Source organism: Didymosphaeria variabile (genome assembly GCF_027946475.1).
Source record: "Didymosphaeria variabile strain IMI 356815 chromosome Unknown scaffold_2, whole genome shotgun sequence".
Taxonomy (NCBI): domain Eukaryota; kingdom Fungi; phylum Ascomycota; class Dothideomycetes; order Pleosporales; family Didymosphaeriaceae; genus Didymosphaeria; species Didymosphaeria variabile.
The window spans coordinates 2838668-2862456 of record NW_026611621.1 but is presented as its reverse complement, the minus strand read 5'-3'; the positions used below and the strand labels follow the sequence as shown (position 1 = coordinate 2862456).

General features: G+C 52.6%; 8 protein-coding genes across 8 annotated transcripts; 3 read left to right on the top strand and 5 right to left on the bottom strand.

Annotated features, from left to right (window-relative positions):
• Positions 1-316: 316 nt before the first annotated feature.
• N0V89_002633 (uncharacterized protein) lies at positions 317-1502 on the bottom strand (the record flags this gene model as incomplete). The annotated part of the gene is made up of 2 exons (XM_056211440.1): positions 317-1028; positions 1081-1502. The coding sequence occupies 2 exons, from the start codon at positions 1500-1502 to the stop codon at positions 317-319; spliced, it is 1134 nt and encodes a 377-aa protein (XP_056074913.1).
• A 1227-nt stretch (positions 1503-2729) lies between these two features.
• On the top strand, positions 2730-4817 carry N0V89_002632 (uncharacterized protein; the record flags this gene model as incomplete). The annotated part of the gene is made up of 1 exon (XM_056211439.1): positions 2730-4817. The coding sequence occupies one exon, from the start codon at positions 2730-2732 to the stop codon at positions 4815-4817; it is 2088 nt and encodes a 695-aa protein (XP_056074912.1).
• A 1625-nt stretch (positions 4818-6442) lies between these two features.
• On the top strand, positions 6443-7309 carry N0V89_002631 (uncharacterized protein; the record flags this gene model as incomplete). Its single annotated transcript, XM_056211438.1, has 2 exons — positions 6443-6621; positions 6685-7309. The coding sequence occupies 2 exons, from the start codon at positions 6443-6445 to the stop codon at positions 7307-7309; spliced, it is 804 nt and encodes a 267-aa protein (XP_056074911.1).
• A 2274-nt stretch (positions 7310-9583) lies between these two features.
• Positions 9584-11163, bottom strand: CSN12 (COP9 signalosome (CSN) subunit; the record flags this gene model as incomplete). The annotated part of the gene is made up of 4 exons (XM_056211437.1): positions 9584-9667; positions 9786-10271; positions 10319-10544; positions 10592-11163. The coding sequence occupies 4 exons, from the start codon at positions 11161-11163 to the stop codon at positions 9584-9586; spliced, it is 1368 nt and encodes a 455-aa protein (XP_056074910.1).
• A 717-nt stretch (positions 11164-11880) lies between these two features.
• RPL20B (60S ribosomal protein L20B) lies at positions 11881-12518 on the top strand (the record flags this gene model as incomplete). The annotated part of the gene is made up of 3 exons (XM_056211436.1): positions 11881-12081; positions 12135-12311; positions 12360-12518. The coding sequence occupies 3 exons, from the start codon at positions 11881-11883 to the stop codon at positions 12516-12518; spliced, it is 537 nt and encodes a 178-aa protein (XP_056074909.1).
• Positions 12519-12794: 276 nt separating this feature from the next.
• N0V89_002628 (uncharacterized protein) lies at positions 12795-13691 on the bottom strand (the record flags this gene model as incomplete). Its single annotated transcript, XM_056211435.1, has 3 exons — positions 12795-12948; positions 13003-13470; positions 13534-13691. 3 exons carry the CDS (start codon positions 13689-13691, stop codon positions 12795-12797), a joined length of 780 nt encoding a protein of 259 aa, XP_056074908.1.
• A 1010-nt stretch (positions 13692-14701) lies between these two features.
• Positions 14702-16852, bottom strand: N0V89_002627 (uncharacterized protein; the record flags this gene model as incomplete). The annotated part of the gene is made up of 1 exon (XM_056211434.1): positions 14702-16852. One exon carries the CDS (start codon positions 16850-16852, stop codon positions 14702-14704), a length of 2151 nt encoding a protein of 716 aa, XP_056074907.1.
• A 2294-nt stretch (positions 16853-19146) lies between these two features.
• On the bottom strand, positions 19147-22452 carry N0V89_002626 (uncharacterized protein; the record flags this gene model as incomplete). The annotated part of the gene is made up of 7 exons (XM_056211433.1): positions 19147-20038; positions 20087-20302; positions 20356-20867; positions 20920-21734; positions 21864-22001; positions 22049-22145; positions 22201-22452. The coding sequence occupies 7 exons, from the start codon at positions 22450-22452 to the stop codon at positions 19147-19149; spliced, it is 2922 nt and encodes a 973-aa protein (XP_056074906.1).
• Positions 22453-23789: the final 1337 nt, after the last annotated feature.

Genomic DNA, 23789 nt, shown 5'->3' with positions numbered 1-23789 from the left:
TGCCCTATCGAAAACACGACTCGGCCTTGTCTCGATACAGTACGACGCAAGACTTTTGAGTACCTTGTTATTCATCCTGACGCAACACAGGGCGTGGTTTTCGCAACCGAGAATCGTGCTAGATCGACTCGCTTATACAATATAGATTAGCAGCTATGTAATATCGTATGGGACCAGTGCCCTGTATATCGACAAAAGAAAGACACAGACACCACGCTAAATAACATGCACATATGCCAAAGCGCCATAAACAAGGCCGTATACACCACTCGTACCTCCTCTTACAAATTGCATTTATACACAGGTCGGGAGACAACTACATTGGCGTATGCCAATTCTTATACAGACACGAGCACATCGTAGTCGCATCCTCTGCTTCAAGGCTGACGGTATCACCTTTCTGCCCACTCGAAGTGGTCTTGTAGCAATTTGGCACACCCTCACCGCCTGCCGCCGTCTGCTCGACACGCACGGCGTACGGCCAAGTGGTGTGACTCGTGTCTGGGTCGGGATCCTGATCGCTTGGATACTCCTTCGCCATCTTCGTGTACATGACTCCCTGTAGGTTCCCAACAAAATCGCATTCGACAGCGGCGTTATCGGATGTCAGGTTCGTGCTCGGGCTGACCGTCTTTGTTTGATCGATCTGGAATCGGTACCGCTCTTGCTCCTTTCCTTCGTCGAGAAGTTCCAGATTGGCGTTCTTGAAGGATAGACTGAAGGGGTTGTCGGTTGATGAGATTTTGTAGGCGCCTTTTGAGCCGGAAATTATCCAGTTGAAGGTCGCGAGGGACTTGGAGTTTGAGGTATAGTAGGTGGTGTAGGGAGCGCATGTCCAGGTCATGGGGTTGGACGTGCAATTCGTTTGGACAGTGTCAAGGAAGGTTACGAGGCTGTACGTGCCGAGAGGGAACTCGGAGGGTTGCGCGATTGAACTTGAGGTCGAGGTTGGAGAGTCGGAGGATTCGGATGTGGGTGTACCAGAGGCGGGTGTACCAAAGGTGGATGTACCGGAGTTGGAGGAAGAGCTTCGATGTGTTAGCTAGGGTGTCAAGTTGCACAATGAGCGGCATGGCGTACCTCTCGGACTTCTTCTTCTTCAGTCCTACACCCAGACCGACGCCCAAGGCGATTATCAATAACATAATGATTGCGAGTATGATGAGTAACCTTTTCCAGCCTCCTCTTTTCGCGACCTGCTTGTGGTTCCGCAGCGCAGCAAATTTCTCATTCTCACTCCATACATTGAAGCTATAGCCACTTGAGTGGGCGCTCGCACTCCTGTCCTCTGGTACATCAGCCAGTATAGGGCTCAGGCCGCTTTTCCGTCCCAAATCGCGATGCGCTTCACGTGCCTTCGTGGCTTGGTTGTCGGAGCTTCCATTCTCGAGGATGACGGTGAGGCGGTGGCCGGCTGAGGTGGAGATGCGCTTGGGCTGTTCTTGATGTTGCTCGAAACCGACCTGGTTGAGGTAGTGCTTCTTAGAGCTCCAGAGACCCATTGCGGCGAAAGGCTGAGCAGCTGTAGTATAGGAGGGTTGCTGAAGCAATCCCGCTAGTGTCGTCGTGTGTACCACGAGATCCCGAGGTCCGTTTCCAGCTCCTTTGCATGCTCAGCACGAGTGCTTTGCTTTTCTCGTACTGCTTTTTGATCGACGCGTTCAACAAACCATAGCCTGTCTATTCCGCTCAACGATGGACATCGCCAGGGTCCTCCGCTCGAGGGATCACTCCGAAGTGAGGTGATGAAAGGAGAAAGAATGAGGAATCTGAGGACAACGGGCGGCAAGCCCATGGCTGGCTCCCTGAACACTGGGGACGGCGCACGTGGAGACCTAGCTCCTCCCGTGGACGGCATGGCGCAAATGCTATGGACTGCCTTTTGCCTCGATGTGTTTAGTCAGACGGTAGCCGACCGACCTATTGAGTGCCAACATCAGCTGTTCGCGTCGATATCGGGAATAGCGCTGCTGCGAGGCACTGAATCTGAGTGTCGATCTAGACTTACGCCATGCTTTTTAGAGGTGGGAAGCCGGGAAGAGGTTCAGCTCCTTAGCGAAGGGGCGTCGAACACGAGCGGGAGCATCGATATCGGGTCATCAGCGGGAGCTGGACTGCAATGAACATCGACGTGTGATTCCGACATGTAGCATCTACTTGTAGAGAGCATATCGTGGGGTGTGTCAGGGCGCTGCATGACATGCACGACTCGCGTAATTCGCAAGGATGACAGGGCTGTGGGACCCTGTGCCAAGGCTGTTCTGCGAACACCACCGTTCAGTCATCCTCACTTGGGGACAGGATACGATAGGCTCCATAGGCTCCAAACGGTCACGTGCCACTTGGTGAGGGAACACCTGGGCAGCGACCTCAGCGACCAACGAACGCGCGTAATGAGGTTCAAACGCGTACACGACACATTTCGCGGCACAGAATCCGCCTCTTCACGCGACTGCTCCCACAAACGCTTTCGTAAACAGCAGTCGCAACCATGCCTCTTTCCTAAACATCGCAACCCCTCACCTTTCTCGGTTTCTTGTTGTACTCTGCAGCCGGCATTTCTTTGAGGAACTGCAACACTATTATTTGCGAGATAACCTCACAATTGCCGACGTCGAGTAGGCTCTAGTTGACTGGCCAGTAAGTACGCATGTAGGTTTGTTGACTAGCCCGTCCTGACAGGTAGAGTTGCGCGCCACATTCCAGCTCGTCAAAGGAAGACGGCAGCCATGCCTGCTGCTTTGGTCGTGGTACCGCTCAAGCCCGGTTCCGATGGGGATTACACGCATAAGCCCCCCGACAACTCGACCTGGACCCTCATTGATCCGCCGACTCTGTATCTGGAGCGCATTGGCCTGCAATGGATGCAAGATCGGGGTGAGGCCAAATCGGGAGTCAAGTACATCCTTGAACGACTGCCCGTGGGCTACACGCTGCAGGAACGTCCTCGCGCAAGTGGAATCAAAGACAAGTACCTCTTCGGCCATCCTGATCATAAGCAATTCGATTCACCCAATCGTTTCTACCCACATTTCAAGCACATGATGGAGCACGATGGCAATACCATGGGCTGCCCATGTACCGTCTGTAACCCACGTGGCGGTGTGCTTCCCGGTAGGCCACCATCGACCAGCGGTTACTTTAACAAGAGCAATTCTACCAAGGGTGATTCAAGCCCTTCAAGCTCGGCAAGAGTCAGCGGCGCGAACTCAAGGTCCGGCCGTGGCACAGATCTCAAGAAACCAATCACCACGTTCCAAGCAGGCCCTATGAATGGTCATCCCGCCAAAGTGCTATACAAACCCATGTGTCACCCAAACGTGACGCTCGCCGGTATGGACACCTCTCGCGTTGATGAAGACGGTACACCAGACGTATATCGTAACCTCATTGACAAACTCAAGCGTCTCGGCACGTTGGACGAGACTATCAAAGAACCTCTAAGTCTTGAGTGGCGTGCTGAGCAAGAAGTTATTCCAGACCTATTGAAAAAGGTACGTCGGGACCCGCAGTGGATACCTCGTGTGGGCGACATACTTCTTTACGTCCGAAACGTACTCGAAGGCTGCGAGATTGCACAAGATCCTCAGACATGCGAATATCATGTCTACGATCCCAACACCCACAAGTTCGTCAAGCAGGCTGTGTGGGAGGTAGGCATTGTTGGTCAAGCTCCCGCAGAACCTGCAGAGGATGGTAAGAGCGATTGGTATGTGAGTCGAACGGGCGTTCGCGTGGAGCCAGTACCGAACCCCAATGAAACTAACAAGTCTTTGTCAAAACGTTACACATATGTTCCCATAGAACATACGCGTCCATTCTGTCTGTGGGAGGCTTACGTTGGGTACATTCCGCGAGATGAGCGGCATCCGACTATCCAGAATGCATTTACCGTCTCGGCTACAATGTCTCTGGTGGGCAAGCACCGCTTTCACGGCAAGTGGCCAGATGCTCAGATCTACTGTCACGCTATATACGTTGGGTCAGAGCTGATTGCAGTGGGTGATACCGTTCGTCTTGCACCGAAAGCTGGCGATGAGGACAATGCTGTTACAGATGTCCTTGTCGTGAAGACAGTTAGGCTGAAGCTTTCTAATCTCGATAATGCCTCTTCCAACGATTACGACGAAGGACGACACTACAATTCCGAGATATGGATCTATGGCTCAGCATATACCACAGTAGCTTCACGCTCAAGCAAAGAATGGCTAAGTGAGCAGAACGCAGAGATACCAAAATCAGCGTCTGGGTATGGCAGTTGGTACCCACTGCATCCGGCTACAAAAGAGCTTGCGGTGCCGTTTTCCCGTATCGTGGGTCGCTTGTACGAACATAACGCTTTGGAATCCTGGGTTCCAGATCCGAATCCAGATAGCGGCCGTAATGGAGTTCTTGACGCGCGGCATTTTGCTTCAAAAAACGATAAGAGGATTGTGTCCAATCTTGGTACTACCTGGTACTGGGCGGATAGTCGTGCTGACGCCTTGGACTTACAAACCATCAATGGATTCGATGTTGGCAAGCATGATATAGAGCGCGATCCGAAAGAATGGAGAAAGAGTATCAAGATAATGGAAGCAGGAGCTGCAGTGTCCGATCGCGAGCCAGCGCCTCCCATGCGCAGTCTCCGGGGGTTCATGGCACCAAGCACGCAGCATCAAGGTGAAGAGAGCAGTTCATCAGGAAGCTCAGCGACAATTGGCAGCAAAAGACATGCCATTATGGTTAGCGACGATGAAGAAGAAGTTCGACGACAAACCCGCATTGTCACCAACGTCCCCTACAAGAAGTCAAAAATACAGGTTGTCGTCGACTAGAGTTACAACAGAGTGTATCCAGCTCTGACTTCTTATCGTCATCAAAGCTCTCACATCGTGGCTCCTTACCGCGGTACCTGCGCGACTAGCAACAGCCATACAACACAACAAAACTAATTGACCACAATTGTTCCCCTGACGCTACCAGAGCCTAAGTGCGATCAGGGTGTCCGTGCGTTCAAAGTACTGCAGAGCTACTATATGCTTATTGGATCTACTATAATGTCCCCATCGCTATAGTTGTCTACGACATTGGCAATAGTGGGGACAGCCGGGACGGTGGGAAAGGTGGTGTTGTCCATTTCTGTTTTGCAAATGCATATACAGACGGCGCTGGCATCTCGGCGGAGTACGAGGATTGATGTTGAGATACCATGTGCTCTGGCGAAGACCGGCGAAAAGGCCCGGCACCTGTATCATAGGAAAGGATAGACAAAATCGTGCAATATCCACGACCCTGGAACTCCAGATTTTCTCATGACAGGGCTGCATATTGTCTCTGAATGCCCTATGAAATTCACACCTCACAAAGCGGCTTCGGAAATCATAGAGACCAACGATTCTTCCCATTTTGGCTGGAAGTGCACACGTGATAACGCGCGAACCTCCTGATGTCGTGAAAGCATCGCTGCCTTACGCGCGCCCCACCAACACCTCCACCCCTCGCATCTCAGCCTTGATCGGCACTGCATAAATCCTTGGCGCATTTCACAATGCGTCCCAGCGGGGAAGCGGGTAGAGGCGTTTCGGTCTCCCGGAGCGCCTCATCGTGAATTTGCCCCCTCAGGGGCACGGAACACGGCGTAAGTAACGACAGACATCAGCCAGCATGTGAACGGCCGACCGCGGCTCGATAGTCAGCAGCGAAAATTCGTCGCTGTGTTGGGCATTTGATGGCCGTTGCACCGGAACTATTCTGGAATTCTTTCGTGGTGGATTTGGTCATAGCTTTGGACGACGGAGCGAAGGATGCACCCAGCGCAAGGGTGCGAGGACCATCGGGAGTCAGTGTCGATGGACCCTTCTTTCATCAGCAATGCCCTGACCTGAAATCAGCGCAACTGAGCAATAGATGCATGTGGCTTACGAGCACCTGTACACGTGCTTTTTTTTTTTTTCACTCTCGATGCCGCGCAAGAGCAACCCAATGCAATTCCTTTGTCCAGGCGGTCTCCACCCCAAAAAGCGCCACACCATCCATTTAGTTTACCCGAGCCTGTGTCACAACCCCTTGCGCTTTGTGCTCCTCTCGACCAGGACCGGGGCAGCTACTTGACTCTTATGTTGCCGTTTTGGGATTAGTCCTCATGTGATACCGCGTTGGCGCGTTTTGCTAATCAACGCGTCCAATCTCGCGTCGACATTCACTCGGACCTGGTCGCTGAGCAGATAGCGGCCTCTCCGCAGCCCGCCTATATAGCTACAGCGGTCTGCGCCCTCATTTGCCTGTAATCGCCTCTTGTCTGCCTTTCGAAGTTTCTGCCTGAGGACTTCCCTATCGGCTTGCGTATTCCCGGACAATTCTACACCTGCTGCCTATATACTAAAACTATAAATACTCGTCGGCCTTCATCCTATAGCACCAGTTTTCCCATCGGCATCATCGACTTTCCATCCCAACAGAAATGTTCTCATCATCGAACAGGTATCGAGAAGGCAGCTTCTCGAAACACCGAGCAAGCAAGTCGAAGTCGCACAAGAAAAATCCTTCTTTCAAAGATTCGTCTCGTAAGGTGGAGAGGCTCGCACAGCAGGCCACGGCCCAGTCACCACAGTCGAACCAAACGTCGCCAACGATCGGGAGGTAAGTAGAGCGACCTTATTCATCAGTCGTATCAGACGTTGATCACTAACGATGACCCATCAGTGCAATCATCACTCTTTCCATCGGACACGAGCAACGCCTCTTCGCTGCCCACGAAGACGTCCTCTGTCACTCGCCCTTCTTCCAGTCCGCCTGCCGTGATCAGTTTTTCTCTAGCAGCAACAAGCGCATCGACTTACCCGATGAGGATCCCGAAGTCTTCTCCTCAATCCTCGAGTACCTCTACAAGGGCGATTACTATCCCCGCTTAGAGTATGATACCAAGAGGAAGAGCTGGAACTTGGAAGACGGTGGAACTAACAGCGCCAATGAAGCTATCATTCACACAGTCGTCGGACCGATCTTGAAGGACACGGTCATCTACTGCCAGGCCGACAAGTACGGACTGCAGGAGTTGAAGAAGCTTGCGCTACGCAAGCAAGGCCTTCAGTCGGGCATCCAGTGCTCGACTATCCTCACATCGGCACGCTTCGCCTATGCCAATACTCCGGACAGCGACTCGAAGCTGCGAGCGCACTACCTCGCACTGATCATCCGTGCGCGACACACCTTCAAGCGCAGCGGCACGATGCAGAATGAGATGGAGAATGGCGGAAAGCTATTCTTCGACCTTTTCGTGGCGATGGTGAATCACATGGATGACCTCGCTCAGAAGTCACCTCGCTAAGTGTGTTCGCCATCGCCAGGCAACGATGCATCGCACGTCGCCGTCTTTCATCTCCGACTTTTACAATACTCTCTGCTCTTGATTTGTCTTTCTTCTCGGACACGACTTTGGCACGTCCGCGTGCGCAACTCTTCTCACCCCTTTACTCTGACTCACATCCCGGCACGCTCGGTTCGTCCCGACTTCCCGACAACCCCTGAATTATACCACGTAACATCAGCACGCACCAACAGAAAAACTTCACGTCGGCATCGCCGTCGTACTATTTTCGCTTCTTGTATCATACATTTCTCTCAGTCAGCCTCACAGCTACGACTCAATGAGCACCGAGGCTATTCATCTTTGTTCCATCGCGGTTTTCATCTCCTACAAGGCGTCAAGGGTTCTGCGAAGCGATACAATTCAGGCACTCTTTTGCCGACTCGTTGTACCAGTATCGTCCTGTTCTTCCCAAGGTCTATGAGTCTTGTCCTTACACTCAGTTATGACTGTATTCCTCCTCTATCAGGCAACTAAATTGTAGAAGCCCTGATTCGGACCCAAAGGCGTGGCGATGCCACGGTGTCCTAATGGGCTATAACTCTCTTGATATCTTGTTTCACATTTAATGATCTTAATGTGCCCATGGGTTTTGGCTTTCCTTTCTGCGGGACAGATGGCACCAAATTGTACTACTTAGAAGGATAGGTGGAATGCTTGTTGGCTCGATCGCTGGTGCGCTTGGGTATGCAGGATTCAGACTACGGCTAGACGCTGCATACGCTACTATGTGACCTCCAGATTTTTACACAATATGGATTGATGCTTGCTTTACGGACGTAGCCCTCTCTCAAGTCTTGTGATCTTGGTTGAGATGGAGAAGACGGTATGCAGCCTCGCTCACAGCCAGCGTTGGCTGATCTCATCGGGCGGGTGCCTGCATGGCCTTTCTTGATCGTGTCTCTACTCTGTCAAGATGCACGATGTATAACATGCAGTAGGTCTATGGCTCCCGATTTTGTCTCAACTGCCAATACTATTCTTGCACCAAGCTGGTGTTGTCAACGGAAAGGAACAATCCAACTTCTGCTCACCAGGACACATCAAGCCGAAACAGCGCTACGGCCGACAGGCGCCAAAACGGTACCGCAAAAAGCAAGGTCCAACACAGAAGACAGCGCCATAGTACTACACGGTATCAATGTTAAACACCAGCGAAGTGGAAATGGCTGCATTTGCGTCGCTGAGTTGCGTACCACCACGAACCTTATCGACAAATAGACTAGAAGTAGGCTATGGAGGGTCGAAAGCCTCCTCGATAGCTTCAACAACGGTTCGGCTCGATACAGGGCATAACATCCGACCAACAAGGTAGTCAGCCGAAACGATTAGAAGGTTCGAAAGGAACGCCACGGAACGCCAGACGTGGGTTGCCTTGCGTGGGTTAGGTGACTCTCCGCACCGCGAGGCGTCGTTGCTAGCAGGCACGCTATTCACCGGAACGCATGTATATGGCAGGGATACGCCGGACGAGACCACTGCGACGGAATGAGTGTCTCGGTAGGGACAAAGGAGGAATCACGGCGCCGTCACTACTAGCCATGCATGGATGTCGCTGTCGCACGGACAAGCCGCTCGTCATTCTCGATCGCCAAAGTGAGTCACAGTACATGTGGCTACTGCGACAGCAATGCTCAATGTCTCACAGGCGAGTAGCGATCTTCGGCGTGAGACGCAGCAAAAACAACGAACAGCGACCGGCAGGTACAGAAGCAAGGATCTCGCATGCATGCGCGGGTGGTCTCGCTCCGGTGTCTTGAAGCGGCGAGCAGAGATATTGTTGAGGAGGGGTACCAACGGCTGGCATTGGGCGAAAAGACGGGAAAGATGACCGACGCGTCTGGGCGCGCTGACGCGAACACGACCCGATATCACATGGGGTGGTCGGTGCACGCGCTAAGTGCCGCAACGCAGCCTTGTGCAACAGCAGACAGTCGCGCAGAGCCTACGCAAGTGGATTCAGCGCTAGCAATGCAGGCGCACTTCTCCTGAAGATCTATCTAGGTACATTGTTTGACTCACGATACCCAGCATGCCGTGCTCAGCGTGCTTCGGCGCACCAGTTGTTGCCCATCCATCACATCGGCGCGCCGTTGATGTACCTTGTTACAGATACCCAAGGTAGCGCACTGACGGCACAGGTCTGTATCTGCCCATCATGGGCCCCGGAACATACCCGGACAATGTCGGGATGCATTGGTGATACGTAGGCTCCTAGGCCTACCACTTTAGGTATCAGACCCCAGTACCAGGAAATGCGCCCTTCTTGTTCAAGACCACCATTGCATGTTCGCGCGATATGTAGCCCTTCATGAGACCCTGTAGGTGGTCAGCAATGATTCGAGGCGTGCACAGATATGGCAGTGAGCGGATGAGGGTTGCCAGCGCGACGTGGCGACCTTCACAAGCGCCCGCGTGGGAAGCTTCGTATACGCACCTTGTAAATCATATTGGCGAGCAGGCACTCGACCTCCTCATCGTCGACTCTCTGACCACCGCCTGATCCCATCCTCAGCGCGGTAGCAAAGTGCGCTAGCGGGATTCGGGTCTTCCTTATCCTGTCCTTCTCCGTCTGGCCCTCTTTGAGGTCTTCGTAACCCGCTGCACGGAAGACCTTGCGCAATAAATTGCGCAGTGCAATGTCGCGGCTGCGCTCGAGCGTAAGAAAGACGCGCCGTCGCACGAATTCGGGTTCGCCTTCAGCAAACGCCTTGTCGAAGCCTGCAAGGTCGCCCTTTTTGATAGAGCTGACGAGGTCGCCAAACAGGTTCTGAAGATGCGGGAATTCCTCGAGGATCTGAGCGGATGGGATCTCGCTCTTAGTGATGAGGCGACAAGGAATCAGGTATGTCAGGATGAGTTCACGGTTTTTGGTGCTTCCTTTGTAGCAGTATGCCCACGCATTGAACAAGGCGGTTTCTGCCTAGGGCACGTCAGTGGCTGAAAAGCGCAGGGACAAATACGACGCACCTTGTTGTAATCCTCCTGCAGGAAGGCTATGACACCGCAGTAGTACATGTAGGTGACCCGATGTGCCTTCGGGTACAAGTTCCATGGAGGCATATCTGCTTGGGCTTCAATTGATTTGATAAGGTTCTTGCACAACGTGATCGTTTTAAGCTTGAAATATGTCTTGAACTGTAGGTTCGCTATGCAGTACACAGCCCACTTGCGCGACTCGCTCAAGTTCGGGTTTCTGCAAACGTCAGTGTTACCATCAGAGCATCGGACTAGTACACTCACCTGTCGCTCATGCACAACGCAAAGATACGGCTGAAGACGCGAGCAGCTTCTTCAAGCTTCTGGTTCTTTGGTGTCGTGGTCACTACATCATCCGAGAAGCCTGCACTGAAGGTGACCGGCTTTGCTTTGGCTAGTTGTGTGTCCGCCTTGATGGCGAACTTCCTCAAATCATTCGCAACAAAGTACAGCGTGAAGATTATCCAGTGTGGCAGCGTCCCGTTGCCGATATACTTTTGGAAAGTTGACACCAGATCCTTCCATGCATCGTATACTTCCACCGAGTGTCGCTCTGAAAGTCTGCCTTGATTCTGCGCCTGATCTGCTTTGATGATCTTATTCGAAGCCCGCCAAAAGTCCGCGAACACGTCTATCCAGCCCTGCACTTCACTGCGTTCTATCCCGCCCAGCCCGTAGGTAATCGCGTTTTTGACGTTTTGCTCGACTCTGGCTTCGTTCGTGGAGCGCCAAAAATCGTATAGGCGATCGACGGGCGCAGTTTTGAGGCAGCTCGCAAGTTCTAAGGCATCGTGCTTATAATAAGCCTGCTGGAAGCCGGCAAGCGCACCCTCCATTGACATCGAGTTAGCGACGTTGAGTGCGCTGCACTTTCGGGGCGGTATAAGGTACGTTGACCCGGGTGCAGGTATGTAGCCTTCAAATATGGCACATCCTGTGAAGTTGACCTGAGTGACTAGAGATGCTTCCCAAGTCACAGCTAGAGGGGACTTTAGCGGGCAGCTGCGTCGGTGCTTGTGGAAGGTGCCGCCGATCGTGCGCTAACGGCGAAATCGGTTAGCTCGCACAGTTCGGCACGCAAGACAATTTTGGTCTTCCCTTCGCTACTGCCAACTTCGACTCTACGACAACACCGGTACTAACCACCACACCACAGCATCAAAGTGCGTTACCTATATCCTCAAATTATTGCGATTGCTAACAGGAATGCAGATGGGTAAGCAGTTCTTTCCTCGCCCGCCAAGTCCCAGCAATTGCAGTCCGTTCCACTTGGAGATGCGCCCGCCTACCTTCACCCTCGCGACCGCTGTCGATTGCGAAAATTTGATCAACTTCTGATTGGAACGACACAAGAAGCGGTATTCCTAAGAGCAGGATCACTCCGTGTCGCTCGCGCTGAGTGACGTTGAAGCAGCGAAGATACGCAGAAGCGAGGACGGCCGCCAAAATCCAGTGCTTGATCATACCACCCAAGGACGCGCACATCAACTGCATCTACTCAACTGATCCGGACTGCAATTGCTAAAACAGTGATTACAATACTTGCAGGCAACATGCTGACAGCCGTAGGTCGCCTTCAGGAATACCAGATCATCGGGCGTCACCTGCCCAGCGAGGCCAACCCGACCCCGAAGCTCTACCGCATGCGCATCTTTGCGCCCAACGAGGTCGTCGCCAAGTCGCGATTTTGGTACTTCCTTGGCAAGCTCCGCAAGATCAAGAAGGCGAACGGTGAGATCGTGTCTGTGAACCAGGTGTGTACCGACTTGCTCCGTATACTACGTTTAGCACCGCTAACTTCTCGCAGATCCACGAGAAGCGTCCCCAGAAGGTCAAGAACTTCGGTATCTGGATCCGTTACGACTCGCGCTCCGGCACACACAATATGTACAAGGAGTACCGCGAGATGTCCCGAACGGACGCCGTCGATGCCCTCTACCAGGACATGGCTGCCCGCCACCGATCCCGCTTCCGGTCGATCCACGTACGTTCACCGCTCTTCTCATCAGCACGCAACTAACCTTTCGCTCAGATCCTTAAGGTCATCGAGGTCGAGAAGTCCGCTGACATTCGCCGCCCGTACATCAAGCAGCTCCTCGTCAAGAACCTCAAGTTCCCTCTCCCCCACCGTGTCAACAAGTCGGCCAGCAAGAAGATCTTCTCTTCTTCCAGGCCTTCAACTTTCTTCTAAGCGTCTTCTTTCCTGGAGTGGGGTCTGGCTGGCAGGGATGATATGGCTTTCTCGGGCTTTCATGCATGGCTTCAAAAATGAAGTATACTAGGAACGAATCAAAATCCCTGATACCAATCATCTCGCCTCTTGTACGTGAAGGACAAAGGGACAACGTCGGGATGAGGATCGGATGTCGGGCATGAGTTACGAAGTCACATACACGGTACATGTGATCGATATTGGAATCAAAAAGCTTCAAGATCAAACGCTATTTGCTTGTGTCAATACTCAATGTTATAGCTTAGCTCTTGCACCCTCGACTTTCGGCTTTCCCACAACATCAATTGGATTCCACCACGGATACGCTGAGACGAGCGTGTTATCCATCGTTCCAGTGAACTGCGCAGGCCGTTTCTGCAAGAAACTTTGCACCCCCTCTTTGTTGTCCCTGTACTCTATGTTAGCTCGCCGACTCCACCCTCTTCTTATGGGCTACACTTACGCAGACGTGAACAACTCATACAAGATCCTCGAATCCAGCAAATGCTGCCCCTCAGCACTCCCCGTGTCCCTAAACATCATCTCCTTCATAAGATAAGTAGACACTACACTTGTGTTCTTCACAACCTCATTCGCAATCTCAATCGCTTTAGGAAACACATCTTCCGGTCTGTCCACAGTATACGCGAACAAGCCCGCCCAAATAGGGTCTGCTGCAGGATACGTTGAGCCCGTCGTAATCGCCGCCATCGCACGCGAGTGCCCGATCAGCCGTGGTAGAAAGAAGGAGCTGCACGCCTCCATGACGAGCCCGCGGCGCGCGAAGACGAAGCCAATCTTTGCGGTTTTGGGCGCGATACGGATGTTCATGGGGAGCGTCATGGTCATGCCGACGCCGACTGCGCTGCCGTTTAGGGCGCCGATGGTGGGCTTGCGGCAGTTGTGGATGGCGAGGGTGACTCTCCCACCACTACTCACATATCAGCTACAGCCCCCTTCCTTCATCTCTCGTACATGACATAGCATCACTTACCCGTCCCTGTGCTCATTAATCGGTTCCCTGCCGCCCACAAAACCCACTTCCAGGTCCGCGCCTGCGCAGAATATCTTCCCTGTCGCAGTGAAGACGATGCATTTCACTCTGTCGTCTACATCGAACATGGAATACGCTTCTTCGAGCTCGAGCATCATGGTGTTTGTGAAGGCATTGTGATTATTTGGCCTCCAGAGCGTTAGGACGATGATCCTGGGATCTCCTCCGTAGTTCTCGGTCCTGATTTCTTTCCATTGCAGGTCATTGTAGCTTCTTGGAAGGGTTGGGGCCGGACGTGGTTGGGGCATTGTGAGTTCACACTGGTCAGCAAAGCGGTAGTGGTAGATCTCAAAGGGGGCCTGGGGAGAGTCAAATGGAACGGAGATCACCGAAAGCCTATAGTGAGAAAGCTGGAAAGTTTAGTACACAAGATTAGTATAGTGATCAATGGCTTGGTTAGTCGCCTGTTGTGAGAGCAAGCATGTGCGGGGATGCGGAGTCTGGAGTAGGCCGAGGTTGATGTTTGGAAGGACGAGGGGGTTGTTTTCCGGCTTGGCGGGATAATTCCGTAGAATTCGACTCGCAGGAGCCGTCCCACTTCATTGTTTGTTCAATCTGGCAGTCCTTGCTGTAGTTCAGAAAAACCTCACGTGGGTGCCTCGATGATTACTGTTAATCTAGAAGTACGAGCTCACATGTTGGGGACTTTTGCTAGGTTGGATGAACGCATCCTCTGTAGCAGGTGATGCAACATTGTCTACTTCGTGTTTGCGTATCATGGGATACATTAATCAGCCTTTGCACATTTAATATCACTTGCGTGAACAGGTCGGCGAGCTTTAGAACTGTGATACTTACTATCAGTCAAACGATCGGGGCTTATTATTAATTACAGATTAGATGCTAGGGAAACATGCCGTATCTAGGCTGGTATATCCACCGTCCCTCCATTGGAGTCCAGTCCAATCTTCTCCCCAATAACCATTCAAGAGACAATACCACTCCCAAAGATCAGGTATAGAACGCCAAACGATGCAATACATGCATGTTCCTCATTCCCACTCCAACTATTTACGCCTTCACGCAGAAGCAAAAACACAAGATAGGAAATTTACAATTAACGATCGTTTTCCACCAGAGGCTGCCACGCTGCAGGACAAGGCTCCAGCTAGCCCTCCGCAAGCGCCTCTCCTAGAGCCTCCGCGTCGTACTCCTCAACCACAATCTTAGTAGGAGTCTCCTTGACATCGAAGAACCCCCAAATAGGCCCATTCTGATTGACGCCTGGTGCCCTCAAGCGCACTTCCTTCCTCGCCTCTTTCTTCTTTCCACTCACTTCCTTCTTCACTGTATCAGTGCTAGATTGGGTCTCCGCGCTTTGGCTCGAGTCAGGTCGTGGCGAAGTGGAGGTAGAAGTTGAAGTGGGCGCAGCACCCCACTTTCCAAGAACCCACCCACCGACTTTCCTACCCAGGCCTCCGGCTGAGGGAATTCTGTACCCTGCACTAGGCGCGCGTGGGGTACTGGAGTATAAAAGGGACCGATTGTACGTGCTGGAATCGAGGTCACGACGGCTCATACGCGCAGTCGCTGTAGCGGTCCAGGGTGTGAGCTCAGGATGCAGACTGTCTGCGCCTCCTGGCGTCGCAAAGCGTGGGGATGTAGATAGAAGTAATTGTGAGGGCCGCGATTGCAGGGTGTGAATATCCATTCCCGATATCGAGATCAATGATTCGTGAGACATGGCGCGGCGGAGGGTTGGCCGGGTTTGGAACAATGGTGACATGAGGTCTTCGAGTTCCTCATCGTCGAGACGAGCATTAGGTGACGGGGAGGCGAGAGTTTCAGGGGTGGTGTTAGCGTCGGCGTCAGAGGTATCTTCGCCTTCTTCTAGAATGGTAGGCTGCGCTTGCGGAGACGGTGAAAGGACGAAGTCATCGTTGGCAAGCGAACTAGCTGGACTGACGCCAGACACCACTGCGCTCGCTGGGCTGCTTTTTGCTGTTATCGAGATGGGTGTGCTTACGCTCCTGATCGTTGCCAAGCTCGGAGGCTTCAGTGACTGGGTTTTCTTGCGGTAGTGCTGATTGATGTCGCATGTAGTGTGCGTCCTTGGTCCGAACTTGGGTGACTGAAGGTCGATTGAGTCGGAGGGACTTGTCGGGCGGGAAGAGTCATAATTAGCGTCGCTGAAGACGCGGTCGTAGATGGAATCGCGATGTGATACTGAGAGAGGGGAGCTGGGTAGTGATGGTGCGAGGGTTGTTGCGTTGGACCAGCGATTCGTGTTGGGTACGGTGACGGCGGTTTGAGATAGTATAGTGGTTTGCGTTGCGGGATCTGCTTGTATAGGAGGTGTGAAATGTCCAGGTGTGAGACTGAAGCGCTTCTTTCTCGGGCGGCGACTCGGAGGTTTCGACGGAGTTTTTGCGAGAGGTTGGCTGTAATGGTGGTGGATATGCAGCTCTTGGTTGTAGACGGTTTCTCCGGCCAGTTCTTTCTGCAGGTTTGGAGTGGCAGCTTGGGGTGTCGCGAGCTCAGAAGGGCTCTCACTCGGAGACACAGGCTGATGGGCGCCCAGATACTCTCGGAGACGTTCCACTTCTTTGTTCGAGCTGTCTAGCATCTCGCGGAGTTCGACGATGCCATGTTGCAAGTTCGCGTTGTCCAACAGGATGTCCTTGACAAAGTGCGAGACCACATTTGTGCCACTTTTGTCGACTCCAGCTTTCGCCTTCAATCTTCCAGCCGCCGTGGCCAACTCTCCATCCACCGCCATGCGCCGCTCCATGCGCGCTACAATCTCGACATGCCTCTCGCGTTCTTCCCGTGACTCTTTCTCAATGCGATCGATCTGGTCCTGGAGATCGGCAATGACCTTTTCCGCTCTCCTCCATCGTTGTATGGCCGTCTTCTCATCTGTGAGCCTCAGCTCCAAACTCGTCTGTGTCTGCATCTGCTCCCTCTCCAGATCGAGCAGCTGCGCCTCGAGCATCTGGGTCCGGGCTGCGAGGGAGCTCAGCCTCTGAAGCTCCTCCTCGGTCGAATGCAGCGTATCGGTAAGCGCCTTGATCTGGGCATCTGAGCTCGCGACCGCGTCGTTCAACTGCTCCAATCTGTCCAAGAGTTGTCGGTTCGCCTTGATGACCTCTGCGTTCTTCTCCTCGAGCTCCACCTTCTCTTTTTCCAGGCCCTCGATGGTGCCGAGCATGTGTTTGCGTTCGCGCTCCGAGTCGGCGACGTAGGCTTCATGGCGGGAAAGAAGCGCCTGCAGGGAGAATGTGAGCCAGTCTCTCGAGTATCTCTCTGTGTCTAGCATCCTGTGGCACGACTACTTCCACGCGGTGAAGGACGTGAGGGAAAGTCATCGGCAGGGCAAATCACATACCTGGCCCAGCACGGCAGCTTTGTTTACATTCCGCTCGAGCCCTTCGACCAACTTGTCGTTGTGCTTGAGGAACGCGCAGTCGCTGCTACCGCAGCAACAACGTGGGCTGTCCGGAATGTTGTCGTCTCTCGCTAGCTCCATGTGCGTCTCGGCGGGGCGCACTCGTTGCGCGCGATACAGCGAATGCCCGGGTGGAGTTTGTTCGTCCGGCGGCGCGCATGCTCGACGTGTGGTATGTTGAGGGCCGGTGCGTGTGAGCGAGGAGGGGAAGAGGTGCTTTTGGTGATTCCCCGGCGCGTGGGACATGGATGCATGCGTGCCTGGCTATTGCACCCAAGGAACAGCTGAATCCTTGCCCAAAGCCCCGCCCCAGCCACCGCGTTTTGCGCAACGGCCACCTGCCATCGCATCAGGTTTCCCTGCCCAGTACCATTGGCCTGCTGTTTGCCATGACGCTCGCCCACTATGCACATGCGCATGCTGCCCTTTGTACCGCTGGACGTCTGCTTGTCTACGCCTGCCGCGCGACGCGGATGACACGCCTCCTTCGGGCATGGCTAAGAAAACCCTGGAGATTGCAATCATGTGGGACGCCGTCTACACAGCAAAGTGGACCTTGAACATGCCTTCAAGACAACACACCAGCCTCTCATGCGTTGCGCCTATCTCTCCAAGAGGCAAGAGAGCGAGACGTGGCAACTCAAGTCCGCCAACGACGTCTCTGCCTCTCGTCACGCCCACTTGCCGGGCTTTCCAACATACGAAAGGACAAGGCCGTGGTGGCAGTCGGAAGATGCTGCACGCGCTGCCTGTCGGACTCGAGTACATGGAGCAGCGCAAGCCATCATGACTGGTCGGCAGGCGTCCATGCCGACTCGCCAGATCTCGCACTCGTCCGCCCAATTCGGAGCATTCATCCTTGGCGTGGCCCCATCCAGTAAGCGAGCTGATATACCTCCCAGATTTGATCCAGCCGTACGTGTATAAGAAGAACAAAGGCAATATTGAGTGGAGTGGCTATTGTGTTCCATCACCGCAGCACTTCTCATCTACACCTGGCTCAGAGTTTAACTTTCGACATGAAGCACAGCTTCTAACGTCAACCCCTACTCCCAACGTCAGTCCCACTTCTGGCACCAAACTCACTTCTCGACGCCAAATTCTTTCACTGCTGTGCAACGAACCCTGATCCGACCTAGACTTTGACCAATGGCAACCATGTTCCGCTCAATATCACGAAGACATCCCGTACTCTCAACAGAATCAGCCAGCCACCGCATCTCCTCCACCTTCGGCACGCCTCAATCTTCCTCCCTCAGTCACTCCTCTACACATCTCACAACACCTCGCCCACCAAAACATCCAGTCTCTCCAACCAATAACACCTCAACCAATGCATCCTCACTCAGCATATGGGCCCAAATTCGCTCCTCCCCGCGCGCAATCCGCTACACAATCTACACCGGCTTTGCCCTGGCAGCTACTGCGGAGACCACCTTTTGGACGAATGTCATCTATGCAAAGTGGTTTGCCGGCGAGGCTGATAGGGAGGAGGCTGATGTGTTATTGGAGAGATTTAGTGAAGCGGTGAAAGGGTATAGAGCCAGGTATTTGATTAATTATGGTGCGTACTATAGTGCTGGTGTGTGGGGATTGTGAGGAAAACCAGAGAGAACGATATTGCCTTGGCAATTGTTCTGGGCCAACTACTTGGTACGACTATGATACACCGTCGCTATAACCTTAACTTGGGGCTATCTCAACCCAATATCCTCCCCGTCGAAGTCTCCTTTATCCTTACATGCCTTTCCTGGTCTTTATTGAATCTAATCACTGCCGTACACTCTCCCCGACAAGGAATTCTATGGCCTCGGCCTTGCTCATATAACCATAAAAGCGTACTATCGGCAATAGAGAAATCAGCAATTCAGATACAAGTAATATATCATGCTCCCAAGTTCTGTTCATCTGGTCCTAACCTCGCGTTTCACTTACATTTACCTATCCGTCCACTTCTATCATTTAGCCAATATAGTACAGACATCTACTACTTGAAAGTTACCGTTGGGAGGCTAAACTATCCTAGAGTACTCGTGGCTTCTTCAGAACAAGAGTTGGATGGAAGATAGGCAGCGCGAAATTGCTTGCTGATGACATGTAGAGGAAGGGCGAAAACATTCCATTATAAAACTATGGTCCGCGCCTTTCCCAAGACCCGGAGAAATCTACTTTCCCCAGCTCAACGACCACGCTCCCTGCCACGCTCCTCCCTTCGTAAGCTCATTCAGACTGCTGAGCTTCAGCACACCCGTCGCCTCATCGTACGCCACGTTCCCTCCGTCCACAGCCTTTCCGTTGAGCTCTACGTCACCAATACCGTCAAAGACTCCAAGGATGGTGATATTGCCTAGCGCATTAGGATCGTTATACTCACCCTTGGCCTCAACCTTCAGTTCTCCATCCTCCGCAATGAACGCCACTTCTAGCGTCGCATCCTGTTCGATTGACTCACCATCGTCCACGTAGAGGTAGCCTGACGCCTTGCCATCGTCGCTGAGCGCCACGATCAAACCCCAAGGGTTAGCGCGTGATTCTGTGGTCGTGTACCCTGGCTCCTGGATTGGTGTGACTGATCCGCCACGAAGATGGACAGGTATGTGGCCCAACGGTGAAGGGATAGAAGTATTCACGCCGGCCTGCGCATTCACCTTCTCTCCAGTGTACCAGTCGTACCAGCTCGTTCCGTCAACGACGCCAGGGAAGACGCCGTTGACGGTCTCGACTTGAGGTTCTAAGACCGGCGTGATGAGGATGTTGGGCCCAAGCAGAAACTGCGTGCCCACATCTGCGAGCTGCGGCTCTTGCGGGAACTCCCACGCCAGAGCACGCATGACCGTCGAACCAGTGGTATGGGCTTCATAAAACAACGTGTAGATGTATGGGAGAAGGGAATAGCGGATATTCATGGCGGTCTTTGAGGCAGAGGCCACGCTAGCCCAACGGAAGGGCTCCTGGGATAGGGCAGACAGAGTGTTATGGTTGCGATAAAATGGGAAGAAGGCTGAAAGTTGCATCCAGCGCGAGCAGAGCTCGTAGTCAGTATTGCCATTGAAGCCGCTGCTAAAGTCAGAGAAGATGCTCCTATCATATCAGGGCAACACTTACCAAGTGTCAACACCGAACATGGGGATACCGTAGAGCGAAAAAGAGAGCGCTTGTGAGATGGAGAAGTACATGTAGTACCATTTTGAAGCGTTGTCTCCACCCCAATGGCCGGCCCATTTGCCAGAACCGGTAGCCGTCGATCTTCCAATGATGAACGGTCGTTTGCCGGGGAACACTGAGAGGAGGCCTTCATAGGTTGCGTTGAGGATCTGGTGCCTATGCTAAAGTCAGCTATGCAAATTATATATTGCTCGAAAGAATTCGCTCACCCAAAGATGTTGTGCACATCGTATTCTTGTACGCCGTTGGCATGCGTCGCGTTCGGGCTGACAGCATGGACGGCCAAGTCTCCTTGGACGTTGTTGATCACATATGGAGGATGATTGACATTCCTTGCTCCGGGGGTCGGAGTAGTGTTGAGATAGCTAGTAGTGCTTGGTGGCGGTTCAGCTGTCGCACTGAGTTGTGAGGCTTGTGAGCTACTTGCAGAACTTGCGGAAGCAGCTTCAGTTGTGTTTGTAACATTGAAGCCTTCAGGGAAGTCATATATACGGTTTCCAACTTCTCCCGGAAGGCTGAACGGCGGGTGAACGGGATTCAAGGTGACGTTTCCAGTGCCGCAAGATCCAACGCAAAAGGAGGATACTTCAGACATGTCGATCCAGATGCCCGAGAATGGGACTTCCTTGTACCACTCAACAAGCTCCTTCACCCACCATGCTTGCCCATTGGCAGAGAGCCAGTCTGGGAAGACGGTATAACCCGGCCAAACAGCGCCAATCTAGCATTGGAGTCAGTGGGAGAGGTATCGACGTTTTCGTCATGCCACTTACGTATTGACTTCCGTCTGGGTTGGTCAGGAAAGAACCTGACTCGTTTCCGCGAGTGTATGTGTCATATGCGTCGGACGCATTCTGGGGATCCGGGATGTATATTGCCGAGTCTACGATTGGAACGAAGTGCTGGTTCTTGCTGTGGATGTAATCGAAGAACTCCTTCACGCCTGATTGTGGGAATGACACTGGGTCCAGAGTGAAGTCGCGATATTGATTCATGTAGTCAATATCAGTCCAGATTGTTTCCAATGGAATGTCGAAGGCTTTGAAGGTATCAACAATCTCTCGCAACTCGGTCCAGTTGTGGTAGCCCCAACGACATTGGTGATAACCAAAAGCCCAATATTGTTGTAGAGCGGGAAAGGCATCCAAAGATTTGAGATATTGCTTTGTGACTTCTGGTTGCGTCGGCCCGTCGTAAAAGAACAGATCAATGTTACCTCCAATAGTACGCCATGTGATCCGGTCGCTGGATAGTTTCGGTTCTTGTCCGTGAAGGTTCCTGAGATACACACCGTGAGAATGGGACTCGTATGTAGGTCCACCACTGCCGCCGCCATTCGAACCATTGGTCGGGTAGCCACCGTTCGGATTTTGATGCTTCGAGCCATGACCGCGCTCATCGATCTTAGTCTTCTTGACTAGCTTTCTCTGTCCTTCTTTGTCTGTTTCAAAGTACCTTGTCTCGAGATAGAACGGTTGGCTGCCGTATATATTGTCATCGATTGGATCCCCAGCATCTGCAGCATAGATGGTTGCGCTTAAGTTGCGATTCAATTGAAAGTCATGAATGCGTTCACCAAGGCCGTATACTAGCAGTAAAAGTTAGCTAGGCAACATTCATGTACATCCCAAGAAGAAAAGCCGGAAAAGCTCGTGTTGTTAGTAGCGCAAATTAGTGGACGACTGCTTGCTTGCGAGGAAATGTATGAGATACGTACGGTGGTAGTCCTCCGGAAGATGAGAGACGAATTCAATGAACTGGTCTTCATAAACTAGTCTAGTGTTCTCGGATGAGAAGATCACATCACCAGTAGAGTGCCTTGTAACACTGAACCAGAATGAAGGTTCATCGTCCCCTGCGCATGTCAGTCATGATGTCTCGTAGCCACGATCAGTATCTTACAATCAAATTCGAGGTCAATGTCTCCCGCAGTTGAATCTGCCTTCGGTCTAGGAATCAAGTCTTCTGGGACAATATACCAAGAGGAATTCGAGGCGTCCTACTCAAGTTAGGTCTCATCAAGTGTTTCAGATGGAGATAGGTCGGATACTGACAATGTTCGCAGGGCTGATGTTGATGGCAAGTCGGTTGGCACTCTGATATTCGACAGTCAGTTTCAAAACCTCAATATCGTTTCCATACACATTGCAGGGAGCACCGGCAAGCGTAAGCACGGCGGTCAAGCAGTTATCACTCTCTTTGACCTGCGATGCCTTGTATCCCGGGCAAACGGTCTGAGCGTCGATAGCTGCCGGATCATGGACGTTGGGCAAGAGGTCCGCTCCGACATCGACTGAGGCAGGCATCGTGAAGACATCGCGAAAGGTTGTTGGCGAACCGCCAATTGTTACAGTGTTGACTGTCGGAGAAGGATGTGGTGTGGCAGATGGCCCAGCACTATCTTCTGAATTGACCGGCTGTTGTGCAACTGTCAATGCTTGAAGAGAGAACAATGACAAGGACAATTTGAAGAAGCTTGAAGGAGCCATGGTGGGCCAGAGCTTGCGCTCTCTGACAATCTTCGCTCAAGAAAGGTAAGAGAGAGCTTTCGGGATGTCTATTATGGATGCCTTGGTATAATTGAGTCCAGAGGTATACAGATGTACCAAGTACCCGTCATGGGGGGACTATGGCCAGATATATCTGCGCTCATACTACTGGGTCACTCCGGCAGCGCACAAGCTTGCGCAAAGCTCCTAGATCCCCGCAATAAACAACAGAGCGAAATGACGATGGGGCAGGAACATGGACAGGCACACAGGGTGGAGGGTGCATGGTGCATAAGCGAGTAAGCCGGGACACCTCCACTTCAACACTTGGCCGTTGGGGCGTAGCCGTAGCGTGCAAACCAGATCGCCTTCGAAATTGCGGGACGATTGTACACCATGTTGGAGCAGCCACCCAATGCCGGTTGCTCTAAATGGCCGGGAAAAGCAGCAGAACTGTAGCGGCATGGCTAACCGTTGAAATTACGTTGAGTGGCGGCGGCGTTAGAAAGCTCCACAACGCGAACAGGTAGAAGTGGGCTCGAGAGTACATTGACCAGGTAATTCTTGGTTGTCCACAGGACGAGGAGATGCAGATTGCATGCAGAGTGATGATCCCATTGAAGCTCCTCGGAAGGATATTGACTTTGTATTGGTTCCATCTCGGAAGGCTGCTGGATGCGAAGTCGCAGTTGGGGTGCGGGAGGGTAGGAAAGCTTGCTCAACCGATGACGGAAGGCTCAATGTGGGGTGATCCCGCCGCTGGAGCTCGACCTCCACGCAACAGAACCAGATAGTCTGCAAATTGAAGCTCTACACTGTTACCTCCACAGGGCTTCCAAGCCAACCTCTGAGCGCCTCTGCCTTCCACAGCAAAGTAACAGCAATTCTCAATGTACAGTCCAAGCACATCAAGTCGTCCCTTGGTACAAGTAACAGCGCACTCTAGCAGCTACATAGTGCACTAGTGTACCCCGCGATGAGGCTTTTCAAGCTCAAGCTTCGTCGAGCAGTGGACCTTCCGAGGGAGCTCCCGAAGGAGCTCAACGATTGGCACGATGTCGGAACGGGTCCTTCACCGTTAGCGCGAACAACGGACTGACCATGACAGAAGCTTGGAATTCCGCGATGGCCGTCTTCTCGCTTCTGCGAACACG